The sequence below is a fragment of the Acomys minous genome (assembly GCF_964271855.1).
Source record: "Acomys minous genome assembly, chromosome: 8".
Taxonomy (NCBI): Eukaryota; Metazoa; Chordata; class Mammalia; order Rodentia; family Muridae; genus Acomys; species Acomys minous.
Genome location: NC_140489.1, coordinates 41,162,467 through 41,178,061, shown reverse-complemented (window position 1 = coordinate 41,178,061; position 15,595 = coordinate 41,162,467). Strand labels below are relative to the sequence as shown.

At 48.1% G+C, this 15,595-nt stretch overlaps 1 protein-coding gene across 5 annotated transcripts in view; it reads left to right on the top strand.

The window, feature by feature from the left end:
- Positions 1 to 15,595, top strand: part of SYNE2 (spectrin repeat containing nuclear envelope protein 2) — a 311,925-nt gene that overhangs the window by 271,857 nt on the left and 24,473 nt on the right. For all 5 annotated transcript variants that reach the window (XM_084791617.1, XM_084791618.1, XM_084791619.1 and 2 more), the window contains exons 99-100: positions 1,119 to 1,285; positions 13,772 to 13,934. In XM_084791617.1, the coding sequence (XP_084647743.1) occupies positions 1,119 to 1,285; positions 13,772 to 13,934 (330 nt within the window). The remainder of the gene's footprint in view (positions 1 to 1,118; positions 1,286 to 13,771; positions 13,935 to 15,595) is intronic.

The following is a 15,595-nucleotide window of genomic DNA, read 5'->3' as shown; positions in this document are numbered from 1 at the left end:
GTATGAGCCTGTCATAGGTGGATACGGTGCTGAGGAGGGCAGCTTCCCCTCGGTTGGGAAGACTAGTTAGTGTGAAGTAGACCCCAAGTCAGAGAGGAGACCAGCCACAGTGAGGCTTATGACAGAAGTGGTCACTTGAGCATCGTTGTACTGTCACCCAGAACACCTCTCCTCTCCATAAACCCTGGGGAACCTTTGACCTCAGGCTGACTCCGTTAAATCCGGTTAGACTCAGCTCTACATTTATGAGGGAAAACTGAGGGGTGTTTTGTTAAGAAAGAACCCAGTGGGGCTGGGACATATGTAGCCCAGGGGGTAGAGTTCTTGCCTTGCACGCACGAAGCCACCGCGGCACCGCAAGGATAAAGAAAAAGAAAGTATCCGCAGCCAGGCATGGGACCACGTGCCTATTCCAGCCCTCGGGAGGCTGAGACAGGAGGACCATGAGCTGCCGGCCTGGGCTACATAGTGAGAGAAAGTCACTGCGGCCTTAAACACTTCATAGTCACCTAGCTGACTGCCACACCTAGCTTCTCATAATTTGGTTTGAAAAGAGATCATAGGAAGGGAGGTCTCATTTAGAAACGGTCACTATATGCTAGAATTAATATGTCACCTGTCTAAGTATTCCTGCCTCACTCTGTGTAGTGGGTACTACTATCTGATGTAGCCAGTCCCTGGGGAACTGTGTTGACAAGTACACATTTTCTTTATTTTATTTTTATTAAAAGTTAATCTCAGCACTCAGGAGGCAGAGGCAGGAGGATCCCTGTGAGTTTGAGGCCAGTCTGGTCTACAAAGCGAGTCCAGGACAGCCAATGCTACATACACAGAAACCCTGTCTCAAAAAAACAAAAAACAAAACAAAACCAAAAAACACTAGTGTAGCCAGCATGGTAATACATGCCTGCAATGCCATGACTTAGGAGGCTGAGGCAGGAGCATTGGCTGGAGTTCAGTATCGGCCTAGACCCCAGTGTGAGACACACACACACACACCCCCCAATCTAATAAAGTGAAAACAGAACGGATAGTGTGCTAAGAGAGAACCCTTGGCTGGAGCGGGACTGAGCTGGTTGGTGGTGATGACGCGGGCCTTGTGCTTTGGTGCCCGCCAGGACTGCATGGAAGAAATAAGCTTGTTCAATGAAAACAAACTGCAGCTGAAGCAGATGGGTGACCAGCTGATCAAGGCCAGCAGCAAGGCCAAGGCGGCTGAGATGGAGGACAAGCTCAGCAAAATCAACGACCGCTGGCAGCATCTTTTTGATGTCATTGGATCGAGGTAAGACATTTCGAGGGCTGCTGCTGCTGCTGCTGCTATTGTCCTTGTTGAGAGCGCTGTCTAGCTATGTTCCCCAAGCTGCCCTTGAACCATTCCTCCCTCCTCAGCCTCCCAAGAAGCCAGGGCTGTAAGCCTTTGCCACCATGAGCAGCTGGAGTTGGTTTTTGTGGGTTTTTTTTTTTAAAGATTTATTTATTATTATGTATACAGTGCTCTCTGCCTGCATGTAAACCTGAAGGCCAGAAGAAAGCATCAGATCACATTATAGACGGTTGTAAGCCACCATGTGGTTGCTGGGAGTTGAACTCAGGACCTCTGGAGGAGCAGTCAGTGCCCTTAGCCTTTGAGCCAGCTCTCCAGCCCATGGATTTGTTTTAAACGAGGGTTGGAAACTTAGTTTGAAAAGAGATCCTAAAGGAGACGTCTCATTTAGAAAGTGTCACTTTGTGTGAATCTTAATGTGTCCCCCATGAAATTATGCCTGCCTGGTCCTGCCTCACCCTGTGTAGTAACAGCTGGGGGGTTCTTGGCTGCCCCCACAGCAGGGGCCCAGTGCACATTCAAAGTCGGAGTCCTTTATAACCGTGCCAGGTCCTTGATGGGCACCTGGTCCACTGGAGAATACAACTTTGAGTACTGGTCAGCATCTTCTTCTCAGATGTGACCACAAATCAAAGCTCTGTTCTCTAGTGCCATTTTGTCCAAAATAGAGCTGGTAGTATTATCTCCCACCAACAACCAATGGGGATGCCCAAAGTTTCTAGACAGCTTCTGTTTTCAAGTCCTCTCAATAAAGACAGCACCCTTCTCCCAAACCCACACATTTTCCTATTGCAACCCGGTCTTCGGAAGCATCTAATTTGGGACCACTCGTGCAACATTATCTGCCTCTGGCTCGGCACATGTTTTACAGGACAGTGTGCTCAGGTGTGAACATGCATATGATTGGGAGTTTAGAGGACAGCAGCCTGGAGGGTGTGCTAAGATTTGGAGAGTGATAAGCGTAGGATACTGTTAATGATGCGGCATATCCTTTACCTCCCTGATCACGGGAAGCCATATGTGAATCTCATTAGGTTAGCAGAGGCAATTGCCAAGTGGTATGAGCACAGCATCAGTTACGTTAATGGGAGTGGATATCCGGCGGCAGCAGAACCGAGCATATGGAGCATTAGATCCTGACTTCTGAGAGTGGAGGGTGGAGACCTGGGAAGAGCTGGCATCCAGATACTCCTGAGTGACGGTGTGGAACTCCTGACGGTCACTGCAGGCAGCAGCAGAGACCTTTGTTATGAGCAGACAGGTTATGGAGCAGGAGAAAAGCCACCCAGGAAAGGACAAGAAGCCTCATTGGCTCAGGGAGATCAGAGCCTTGGAACGTCAGCCACAGATTTGGCCTCCTAAGTAAAGCCTGTGTCCATCAAGGTCTCTCTGTGGTGACAAAGTTTCCTAAAGGAAGATCTAAGGGAACTGTCTGGAGGAAGAGGCTGGGCCGAATTCAGCTTCTCTCAACGGCCATTTGAAAAAGAAATTTACGGGAACTTAGGATGGAAGCGAGGCTTAAGATTTGAGCTTTTCCTGGCTTTCCCATTTATTCACCGTAGAAAGATGAGTATGTAATTTAACTTTTCTGCGCCCGTTTCCAAGTCTTCCAGCTGTGTCCAGCAGCGCATCTGAAGCTGCTGTACACAGTTCAGACACGTGTGTTGCTCATTTGACACAGGACCACGAAAGCATGTAGAAGCCTCTCTGTGGACTAGTTATCCATTGTGAACTGGAAACAGATTCCCTTGGTTATGTTTAGGAAAGAGAGAATGTTCCTCTATGAGGCCAGCGATTTGATTAGATTATTCCCATGGACGGACAGGCAAGGTGGTTCACTGGGTAAAAAGCACTTGTTGTGCAAGCCTGATGACCTGAGTTTGATCCCCAGAAGCCAAGCAGAGGTGGAAGACACACACACACACACACACACACACACACACACACACACACACATACACACACACACTAAGTTTTAAATACCATATTTTTCAGACTATAAGACGCATATGATCATAAGACACTCCCAGTTTTTAGAGAAGAAAAACAGTAAAAATCAGCAATTGGACCATAAGATGCACCCTAATTTCCCCCTACTTTTGGGGTGGGGGAAGTGAGTCTTATGGTCCGAAAAATATGGTAATTATTCCCAGGACTGAGAAACACTGTCCCATGTATGTATTGAAGGAATAAGTATTCCAGTTGGTCAGAATAAGAGCATTTCCAGTGGGTGAATTGTGGCTTTGCTGATATCATCTTTATGTTCCAAGTCAGCTTGGATACGTGACACTAATCAAGGGTGTGATGACATCACACCTGCTCATGGATCATTCAGCAGTAAGACCCAGCTTATGCTTCCTGAAAAGGAAAGTAGCAGCATGCATTCTGCAGTTATGTCACTGGGGAGTTTAGCAGGCTGTTGCCTTCTCTGCTTCACTGGCTGCCCTTCTCTGGCCAGTTCCTTGGTAGAAAAAGAGATAACACAGTGGCTGACAATTCATCGGCCTTCTTGGACATGGCAGGTGGCAACAACAGCAAATATCTTGACTGCCAACTGAGTTCTTAGCAGTCTGCTTTTTATGTGCGATGTCACTTCATCTTTGTTAGTACACTTACCTATGGAGAAGGGATAGAAATGATTGCCACATCACGTGTGTGGAGGTCTGAGGACAACCTGCAGGAATCTCCTTCTACCACGTCGATCCCAGGGATAGAATTCAAGTTATTAGACTCAGCAAGAACCACCTTCACCTGCTGAGCCATCTCTCCAGCCCTCACCTACTTTTCAGTGTAATTCTGAAAGGTTGGTACCATCATTATAGATAAAGAAACTGAGGGCTGAAGGTTAAATAACCTGCTCAAATGCTCAATGCAGCCAGGATCTCAACTCAGGCGGTTGTCACCTCCCCCTCCCCCTCTCTCTCCTCTCACCCCCCCCCCCCCTTAGACTCTTCTAGTTAAAAACACACAATGAATAGAACTCTGTGAGTTCTTTACCACAGGCCTAAGTTAAAGTTGAAGGCTTGGCATGGAGTTCAGAACTCTAAAGCCTACTAAACCAGATCTCATTCACTGGTTAAAAAGAAAAAAACAAAACAAATAAACAAAAAAAATATTACTTTGGGTTTATTCTCAACAAACTTAAAAATAATTAGGGCAACATGATGACAGGTTTCTATGGTTTTGTTTTTGTTTTGTTTTTCCAGACAGGGTTTCTCTGTGTAGCTTTGACTGTCCTGGCCTTGCTTTGTAGACCAGGCTGGCCTCAAACTCACATCAATCTGCTTGCCTCTGCCTTTCAAATGCAGGGATTATAGGTGTGTGCCACCATGCCCAGCGACAACAGGTTTCTTAAAGCTCCATTGCATCTGATCATTTCAAACAACTAGGCTTCTGGTGGTGGTGGAGGCTGGGGGGGCGGGGAAGCAGAGCCAGGCTCTTCATATAGGCTCTTTACACTCTTGAAACAACACTGCAAGGTCAGTCTGCGCCTTCATTTACAGAGAGAGAAACTGCAACTCAGAGAAGGGAAATGATGTCACTGTGGAACTCCTGCTCTGGGCTGGAACAAGAGCCAAAGTCCATCTGTCTCACTGCACGAAGCATCTCGAGACGTTGGCTTTCCAAGGACTGTATTAACATTTTTCTGAGACCTAGAACTTGATAGTCAGGTACTGTCTCCCAGAAGACAGTGGCTCTGGATGCATGCAGTGGCTTCAGCAGGCATCCTAGCTCAGTGTCCCACGTCTGGAGATGCTCCATCCACAGGTCTGGGTGGGGCCAAGACCTTCATTTCTTATATGTGCCCAGGTGTGGTGCCAAGGTGTGGTGCTCTTGATGGCTGCAGTATTTGAGAAACACATGAGTAGTGGGGTAAAGTAAATCGGTAACTTGTGAGTGAGTCTTGAGCCCCAGTCTCCACACTGAGAAACCATGCACAAGCCCTGCCTCCTTAGCAGGATGCTTGTGAGGACTGAGACCCAGATGGAAGAGTGGCAGGACGGTCAAGGGTACTGCCTCAATGACATCCAGTGTGGCCGTCCAGTAACCACAGCAGGAAGGAGAGGGCTATGGCTTGAACCGCTGCCTTCTCCATTTAGAAAGTGTTCAGCATCAGGAGCATCCTTAAAGCAAAGAAGCTGAAGGTCCAACTCCTGCAATAACCTAACAAGGGCTGGGGAGCCCAATATATATATATATTACTTGGCAGAACCTAAATACAAGAGGGGCAACCGAGTTCTTAGAAGTTGTTTTTCAGAGCCATCTATCTGTAGGGTCCTCTAAGAGGAAGTGAGGTTACCTCAAAACTGGGTGGGTACAAGACACAGAGAGATGCACAAAAATGAGCCAACAGGGACCACAGCTCCAAGAGGTCCTTCCTAATTAACTTCCAGTGGTACTAAAGTAAGGGGGTGAGGATTTGGCATCTTCTGTTGTGTGAAGCAGGAACTGTGACCACAGGTCACCCTGTGTCATTGGTTAGTCACTCTGGATATATTATACTAATGTATATATGTGTGTGTGTATGTATGTATGCATGCATACATGTATGTATGCATGCATGCATGCTTGATTGTGTATCTTGGCAGAACCTTTCCAGAAGATTTAGGGTGACGGCAGGTACCCATAGTGCCTGGATAGCCCCCACCTTATATTGAGGCTGAGTCACTCACTGAGCTCCAAGACTGTAAGTTGGCTGGATGGTTAGCCAGTGAGAGCTTTCAGTACACCTGTCTTCTTGCCTCCCACTCACCCCCATCCCCAACCTAGGGTTTACAAGTATGAATAACACCACACTCAGCTCTTACAGAGGTGCCGGGGCTCTGAGGGCAGGTCCTCATGCTTGGGTGACACACACTTCAGCAGCTGAGCCATCTCCTCAGGCCTAGGGTGGAGCCATTTTTGAAGACTACTTCTAGCCATGTGGGTGAATGATCTGGGGACTGTTTCCAGAGCCTGGGCGAGCTCCCTCGGAAGATTTGCTCCAGCCGTCTCCCCTGTGAGAGCATCATTCGGGATTGTTTCATTTTGCTAGCTGTCAGTTCAGAGGACAGTGTTACTATTCTCTTGAGCAGCTCCTCCGTGGTATCATCATGAATGGGCTTAGAATCCTTATGCTATTGGACATCCTTACAAAGGAGAGACTTCAACTCAGGCAGTAGCATGTGACCAAAGGCCTAGTCCCTTTTTATTGACATTGGCTGGCTCCATTTTTTGCTTTCAGAAGTATCATGTCCTTTGAAAGAATTTAAACACACTTTTCCAGTTCCTCTACCACTGTGCAAAGCCCACCTAGTTTATGCTAATAGCAAGGAAAATGTTGTCATTTAAACTCGGTGGTTGTCACCCTGGCAACCACAGGTTACAGTTGTTTTCCATCCATTGTAGAATGGGCTAACCCATTGCATGGCTCTCTGTATTTTCTCAAGGTCATTGTGAAAGGCCAAACAGTCCTCCAGTCAGAAAGCTGCCTTCCTGTAGCCACTTTAGGTGCCTGCCAGAACCTGGAGGTCACTGGGCCTGGAGAAGGGCTAGTGTCCTTTCCTTTTTTGTTTTTGTTTTTGTTTTTTTGAGACAAGGTTTCTCTGTGTAGACCAGGCTGGCCTTGAACTCACAGAAATCTGCCTGCCTCTGTCTCCCAAGTGCTGGGATTACAGGCGTGCGCCACGCCATGTCACCCGGCTCCACCTTCCCAGTTTCCTTCCCATCAACCAACTGTTCCTCTTCAGACACACAAGACTGTTACACACTCTGCAGAAGTGTCTTCCTGGGCGTCAAGGGCTTCCCCAAGGGGAGAGCAACTGGCCTGGTGTGCACGGTCAGGGAATGAGCCCCAGAGTCTCACACTTAAGAGGTCACAGGTGCAGCCCAGGAAGGTGGGAATGAGCAAAACAGGTGCCACATTTTGGGTGAAATGTTGCCTGACCTGCATACCTTGTTCTGCTGCCAGAGAAGGCTTACTTCATCTCCAAGGTAGGGAGTAGAGTAATAGCGAAGTGGTGGGTTGTAGGAACTCAGGAGGCCACGTCTCAAAATAGGAAAAGAAGGGATCCTGACACATTTTCATTGGAGGAAGAAGGATTTCCCTGTCCCTACACTTTGGAAAACCCAGGAAGGAGAAGCTTCAGTCTCTTCCTCTATCCAGAGGCCCATCTGTACTGCAAGATGGACTCCCTGCGCCACAGTTGGTGGAACCAAGTAAATGAACTCTGGCCTTCCCGGGCAGGACTCTAGACCTAAAGCAAGAGGAAAACTCCTTAGGGAAATGGTTTCCTCAGAACCAGTGAACACACACACACACACACACACACACACACACACACACACACACACACACACACACACACACACACACAGTGGCTCGGGCTTCAGGTTTCACTGCTGCTTGTAAACGCAACACAGAAAAATTATAGACCAGAAATCTCTCCTTACCGGCCCCCCCCCACTCCCCACCCCCACCCCCGCCCAATCTAAATGTTTCCAATCTAAATGTTTCCTCCCTGGCTCCATAGCACTTCATAAATAACACGGTGCCAAGATAACGCTAGGACTTTCTCCCCACAGCCTTGCAACCCTGTAGCGTCAGAACAAAGGCTGTGTGTGTATGTGTGAGGGAAAAGCGCTGGAGAGAGAGGTTTTCTTTTATTTGCAAGGAGGAAAACAGATTAAAAATTGCAGAGCACAGAAAAGGTGTCTTCCTTCCTCGCGGGTATCTCCCTGTGCCCATGAGCCAGCCGGTATGGTGGTGCCTTGGGGAGAGCCTGGTTGGAAGATGCTGAGCCAGTGAGTGAAGAGGGCAAGCTGGGCAGGGGGAGGGGCCGCCTGGCCAGGAGGTGGAGGTGCAGCCGGGAACTTGGAGCGTCCGCAGAAACCTAAGGAATGGTTTTTTCTCATACACAGTAAGTGCCGTTTCAGCCGACAGCCGCACCGGTGACCCAGGTGCCCCCTCCCCCCTGCTATCTCTGTGTGTCTTGCTGTCTGGCTTGCTCGTTTTTTGGTTACAATAGAGAACACCGAGGAGATGGTGGCTGCGGAGGGCTGCGTGCGGGCTCAGCCATCCATCGGGGGATGGGTTCTCCTAGCGGCAGCGGCGGCGGCGGCGGCGGCGGCGGCAGCAGCATGCTTGTGGTGTCCGCAGCCTGCCTCTGACAAGCCGGGCAGAGATGTGGTGATGCTGTGTGGAAAAATAGAAATCTCTCAGCGTCAAAAATGCTTCAAAGAGGCAGTCGGCTCCAACATGTATTGTACTGTGTGTACCCTCAAATCCGGGCATGGAAATGAATGATTTTTACTATGAAGACATTTAGCTCTTTAAAAAGATAAAATTGTGCTGGTTTGGTACAGCATGTTTAGCAACTGACACCTGACCCATAGATTTGACTGTTTACTTCAGTCCAGATTCAGATACTTTTGATCATTTCAATCCTCCTTACTAATTTCTGTTGCGCTGTCCACGTTGACAGAGTCATCCGGCCTGAGCTTTTAATAAGCTGTACCCTGTACTCTGCTTACCATGAAAACGGGGCTGAAAGGTATATTACTCCATGTGTGTGAATGTGAATATGCATGATGAATATGCATTTGCTATTCAGAGTCTCTCATCTGCATATCAAGACTTCCGCTTACCTGTTTGGACTTGGGCAAGTGCAGAGAGGGGAGCCACATAAACGGCCTAGGTGGTTGTTGTCACGTTGCGTCATGCCAACAGACTGGCCTCTGAATAGACTTCCTTGTTCCCTGATGTTAGCTGGAGCCCTGAGTGTTCTGAGAGCCGTAGTGTAGAGGTCAGCCATCAGGATTGGCAAAGGTGCTTCCTGCCCCAGCGAAGGGTGACAGTTGAGTTACAGTGTCTGCAGGGAGCAGAACTAGATAGGCTTCAGCAATTTGACTGTTGGTTCCTGGAAAATTCTCCAGTGATTGCTGGATAAACATGATGCCAATGCATTGGGGGCGTCGGGACTCCAAGCACAGGTTGAGCTGCAGAGCAGGTTAGATCCTGACTGGGTGAAGTACACTCTCTCTGTCTCTGTCTCTCTCTGTCTCTCTCTGTCTCTGTCTCTCTCTCTCTCTCTCTCTCTCTCTTTCTCTCTCTCTCTCTCTCTCTCTCTCTGCCCACCCCCCACCCCCTGTCTCTCTCTGCTTTCCCATCCTCTGCTTGGACTTAAGTATTTGTGATAATAGGTTACACACCATTCACAGTAGGGCAGCCAGTTGCTTTGTGGGCAAAGAACTCTGGTCTTTAAAATATGGCACTGCCTTAGTTTTGATGGAAAAGACAACCTAGTGACTGCCCCTTCCTCCTCCAAGGGGCATTTCTGATACTGCATCGCACTATCTTAAGTTGTAGGGGCTTAAGCTCTGTAGGACTTATGACCCATCTGTGAGTTGTTATTGGAGCCTCACAATGTGCACAGGACCTAAAAACAAAGCAAATGGTTAAATGTATATTGAAAGAAGACCAGGAAGGGAAACAGGGGCGGTATATATATGCAACTCTGAGCCCATGCCCATGTGCTGGCTGTGAGCCACCAGGCACAGCAGCACCTGCATTGACTCCCATATCTTGACTCGTGTTCCTTGACAGCAGCAAAACCATCTTCTACCCCAGATCTATGCACATATGTGTGTGTGCAAGGCATGTGACAGGCCACAGGGGCCAGACTGCCGAAGGTTAGAATCTTGCCCCTACTCTTCAATGGCCCAAGTGACTACGGCTGGTTATTGAATCCATATGCCTTCATTTTCCTCACCTGTCCAGTGGAAGGGACAATGGCGACAGTTCCACAGTCGCTGTCTACCAGCATTCTTGGGATGACTGAGCTGCTAGCATGTGAAGCACAGCAGGCCTGACGTGTTAGCCTCTGAGGCAAATCTTAGCAGGTCGCATAGATGTTCCATTTTAGTACGATGGCTTATTTATGAGTTACAAAGCATATCCAGTGTCGATATTTTAAAGGAATGGGTTACACATGAAAAGGCTGGTACAGTTAAGTATCTTTTTATGCCAAATGCTTGAGAACAGAGATAATTTGTTTTTTTTTTTAATTTGAGATATTTGCATCTTTATAATGAGATCTCTTGAGAATTCATTGGTATTTCTCACATGTGTAGCCAAGGTAATTTTGTGTTCCTTTAGTGTGCTCGCCTTTTGATTGTAGCCATCATAAAGGGTCTGATGTGGAGTTTTTAACCTGTGATGTCATGACAGCACTCAAAAGTTTTGTTTTGTTTTGTTTTTTAAATCACAAATTACAATTTTCAGATTAGGGCTGTTTAGTCTGTATTTTATTTCCACCCCTGACCCCCTACTGGTCTGCCTTGAGCACTCCATCTTAAATACCAGAGTCCTAGGAAAGCCAAGCAAATTGTTCCTCTCCTTTAACATCCCTAAGCTCTGGCTGGCAAAAGTAAGTATGTTGTGCCTAGGCTGTTTTGTTGTGTTAGGCCCCTTCACATTGAGGGCTGTCTTCCCAGACACCTTCTTGTTGAAATAAGAAAAAGCTGTGCTTCGCATAGTGATTCTCATAGTGGGGCTGCAGTTAGGTGCTGGGTGGACGCATAGTGGGGCTGCCATCCTAGGAAGAGGGGAAGGGCAGGTGAGAGGCAGGAAGATGATAGCCAAGCCTGAACGCTGCTCTCTACCCACAGGAAGTTGTCATGGCCAGGCCTCTTCTCCAGCCAGAGGTTGTTTGCTTGTTTGCTTGCTTGTTTGTTTGTTTGTTTGTTTTAAAGAGGTCAGCCCCTCGTAGCTACATGGACGGCTTCTTGATCCTTGCACAGTCAGGATGGTGAGGAGAGGTGAGAGGGGCGCAGTGCTAAACCGTGGAAATGAAAGCACGATCTGGGTTATAGCCGTATCCAGGCCTGGCCCGGATTCTGTTACTTTCCTTTTCAATAAATCATCTTGAGGCTTTGAAGGAGACTTTTTGTCTGCTGCAAGAATGCAATTTGGAGAATGTACCTCCTTGAAACTGATCGTGCCCATGACCCCTGGGCACTTGTCCTTGTCAGAGACTGTACCAAGTGTCCTTCTTGCACATCTCCAGCCTCCTTCCCAGCCAACCCAGAGAAGGAAGGTGGCACTGTTAGCCGTCAGTCTTCCTATAGAGACTGAAATGCAAGGCTTCAGTCAGCCGCTTTCATGAGAGTCCTAAAGCAGGAAGAGTGAGCGCTCGCACTACTGATGGGGGGATTTGGGTTAATCCCAGGGTTCTGAAGTAATGGTTGCCATTCAAAGTCCCTACTCACCAATCCTCACGTTGGAAGTGAAATGATGAAGCCAGAACTCAGACTGCGTGGCCTGCCTTCAAGCCTTCCCACCTTGTGGGGCTACTGAGAATAAAACACCCAGGAGAGACTATTGTGAGGTCCAGTGCCAGCTAGATAACGGAATTATAGCATCAGGTGTCCGCGTCAGTATAACTCATAAGAGGACGCTTGGAATCTTAGTCAAGTATCTTACCCGGCTTGTAGATGATGGGTGGATGGGACTTTAATCCTGGTCTGCTTGACTCTAGCATCTGGCCTTATCCTTATTGCTGATGTTTGAGAGTCCTCAGAAGCTTAGCACTAAAAGGCCTGAGGTAAAAGGATTTGCCTGAAGTCATACACGTCACTGCTTAGTAGATCTAGAACTGGAAGGCCGACCTCAGGGTTGTCTTGGTTGACTGTGAGATACAAACACATTGACTCCCTGGTGCACTTACACCGTAGCCTGGGGGTAGATTGGAATGCAGCTCAGTTGGTAGAGTGCTTACCCAGCATGCACTAAGGCCTGGGTTCCATTCCCAGCGCTCTAAACCTGTGTGATCCTGTATGGATACGATCCCAATACTACAAAGGGGAAGGCAGAGGATCAGGAGTTCAAGATCACCCTTGGCGATGCAGAAAGACAGAGGCCAGCCTGAGCTGCAAAGGACCCTATCTGAAAAAATACAGCCTGCGGGGAAGTGACTGCGCATGTTTATTCATTTAACAAATATTTGTTGACAGTCCTAGCCACAGCCATGTGGGAGGTACTCCCCAGCTAACTCTGTCTTCTGAAGAGTGGGGAGGGTCTCCCACAGTGGTGTTAGCGTGCCCTGGAGCATGGGTGGGAGTGGGGTGGGGGGTACAGTTAATGGGAAAAGTGTTCCCAAAGAAGAGAGAGGGACTGCTTTCCACGAGAGGCCAAGAGGCCACTCAAATTGCTTGAGGCGTTAAACAGATTATGAGATTAAACTGGTTTGTCAGGGTTGAGAGCGGACTGTTGAAAGGCTCTGAGCATGAATCAGACGTGTCTTCAGAAGTGGAACCAAAGGTGCTGGGTAGGAGGGCACGGAGGCCAGAAGGAAGTTGTTCGGTTAAGAGTTGATGGAGGTGTAGCAGGCAGTGTGTTTCCTGTGAGTTGAGGTCAGCATCGCAGTTTCTCTTTCTATTGCTGTCAGGCGAGGATGCAGTTCTGACGGCATCTTCCAACGTGAGGATTGGTGAGTAGGGACTTTGAATGGCAACCGTTGCTTCAGATCTCTGGGGATTAACCCAAATCTCGCCATCAGTAGTGCGAGCGTGCTCACTCTTCCTGCTTTCGGACTCTCATTAAAGTGGCTGACTGAAGCCTTGCATTTCAGTCTCTGTAGGAAGACTGACAGCTAGCCAGGCACACACCTATAAGCCCAGCATTCAGGAGGCAGAGGCAGGGGGATTTGTGAGTTTTGGGCCAGTGCGGGGCTCCTTAGTGAGACCCTGTCTCAGATCAACAAAGATGAGTTTTGCTTCAGTGGCTCTTTCCCTTGTAAGCGTTAGCACGAAGTGCCCGGGAGCTCAAGCTACGGGTGTTCTCTCAAACCTGCTGCATGCCGAGTCAGGCTGGAAGGGCACTGTGGTTGTCAGAGAGACGGCAAGCAGAACTGCACTTGAGTGGCGGTTCTCTTCTGACTCAGCCCTCAAAGCAGACTCAGGGGAGCACCAACCCTCACACTGAAGCGGTGAGGTTGCCGTGTGTTCTGTCCTCGTTCAGAGTTCATAAGGGGCGTGATGAGCCACGTAAGTACCAAGTGAACTGGATATAAGACATCACTAGCTGTCCCAGGAGGACCACTGACTGCTACTGTCTCAAGGCATACCGATGACAGAAACTGAAAGAAGTATCCAGAATAGGTATTTGAGAGAGGTGGGGGGTGGGGGGGCTCAGGGGGTAGGGGAATGGCATCTTCCCTCCAGTCTGGAGCCCCAGAAAGCTGGTCAGGGTGTTAGGAGGAGTCCGTGTGGGTTTTACAGGATTGAGTCCCTGTGACAAGCCATCCAGACCAACAGCGTTGCATGGCCTCCTACTCTGAGCATGCTTACCTGGGCATCTGTGAGTTCAGAAACCAAAGCAATGCACGTGCTCTCCTGTTCACCAGCATCCACGCTGGCCCATGCTTCTCACTGCTAAGACTCGGTCCTCTCTCTCATTGCATTTAGGGTGAAGAAGCTGAAGGAGACGTTTGCTTTCATTCAGCAGTTAGACAAAAACATGAGCAACCTCCGCACCTGGTTGGCGCGGATCGAGTCTGAGCTCTCCAAGCCTGTTGTTTACGACGTCTGTGATAACCAGGAGATCCAGAAGAGGCTTGCTGAACAGCAGGTGAGTGACAGGGACGGAGTGCTGGGGGAAAGGTGCCACCATGGGAGGCCAAGACAGGCCTGCCCTCATCTGCGGCATCTTCTAGCTTGTTCATCTGTTTTTGGCAGAGGAGGCAGATCACCAGCCTTATGTGTCTCTGCCTTATGTGTGAGGCATCCATCTCTGAGTGCCACCTTTCCTTTTAAATGCCTCTTTGTGAAGTAGCTCAAATAATGCTGAGGATGCAAACCTTAGTTTTGATGGTCAGTGGGGTTTTCATTTTCATCTTTGTTGTGTTTAGCATAGCTCTGAAAGGCAATGGTTGAGGGGTATACTTTCTTTTCTGGATTGAGATGGGTAGTGTCGTGCTGTATAATCCAGACTTACTTCAAACTCTCAGCCTTCTGTCTTATCAATCTGACATCCGCTTGATAGGCATGAGAGGCAGAACCTCAGGTGAGGAACTGCCTCCCCAGATAGTCTCTAGAGATCACAGTAGCCTCAGACTCAGAGCCCCACCTGCCTCTGCCTCCCAAGTGCTAGCGTTGAGTGTATACACCATCACACCTGAGGCAAGTGGGCCTGGGCTCTATAAGAAAGGTAGCCAGGCAAGCCATGGGAGCAGGCCAGTAAGCAGCACTCCTCCGTGGCATCTGCTTCAGTTCCTGCCCCCAGGTTCCTGCTTTGAGTTTCTGCTTTGGCTTCTCTCAATCACAGACTCTACCCTGTGTGCCAAATAATAAACCCTTTTCCTCTCAAGCTTGCTTTTGGTCAGTGTCTTATCACAGCAACAGAGAAAGAAACAAGGATACCTACTGACTTCTGTAACTACAGCTGCACACCATCATACGTGGATACAGACACACACACGTCTTCTTATTTAGCTTATGTAGGTCAGTTATTCTCAACCTTTGGGTTGAGACCCCATTGAGGGCCAAATGACCTTTCACAGGGGTCACATATCAGACATCCTATATATCAGATACTTGTATTATGGTTCATAACAGTAGCAAAATTACAGTTATGAAGTGGCAATGGAAAGAATGTTATGGTTGGGGGTCACTACAACATGAGGGACTGCATTAAAGGGTTGCAGCACGAGGAAGGTTGAGAATCACTGCTCTAGATTCTGTCTTTGCTTTGGTGAATAAAAGATAGTCCTGAGCATCAGATAATTTCAATGGGCACTACAGAGACCTGAATGTGTATCTCAGTGGATTCACAGCCATGGGAAGAGTCAGCTTTATTTGCCAGTTTGACTAGCGTAAATTTCTTTGGACAGTCTCTCAATAGACAAGGCCTGGTAAATAACTGTCCATTGAATGATGGGTATATTCAGGTGAATATAGATGCTAGCAATATTTTTGCTCTTAAAGTATGGTTGGCTGATTTTAGCTGGGCCTGAAAACTACCTTCATATTTCATAAATCCAAAGTGGGACCCAACAGTAAATGTCAGAGAATGTATTCCTCAAGCCATGAAATCTGAAGCTCGCATTTTCCTGGCCTTCTTTGTTCCCATGTTGAGGTGGTATGTATTTGCAATCTGGCTGACTTGAATACTCCCTCTTCGTGGAGTTCAAGATCAGCACAAATGGAATTTTTGTCCTTTATGATTACCAAGAAAAATGGAGTTGCTATAGGGAACTGGTGTTACTATAGTTACCATATTAATTTTCTACT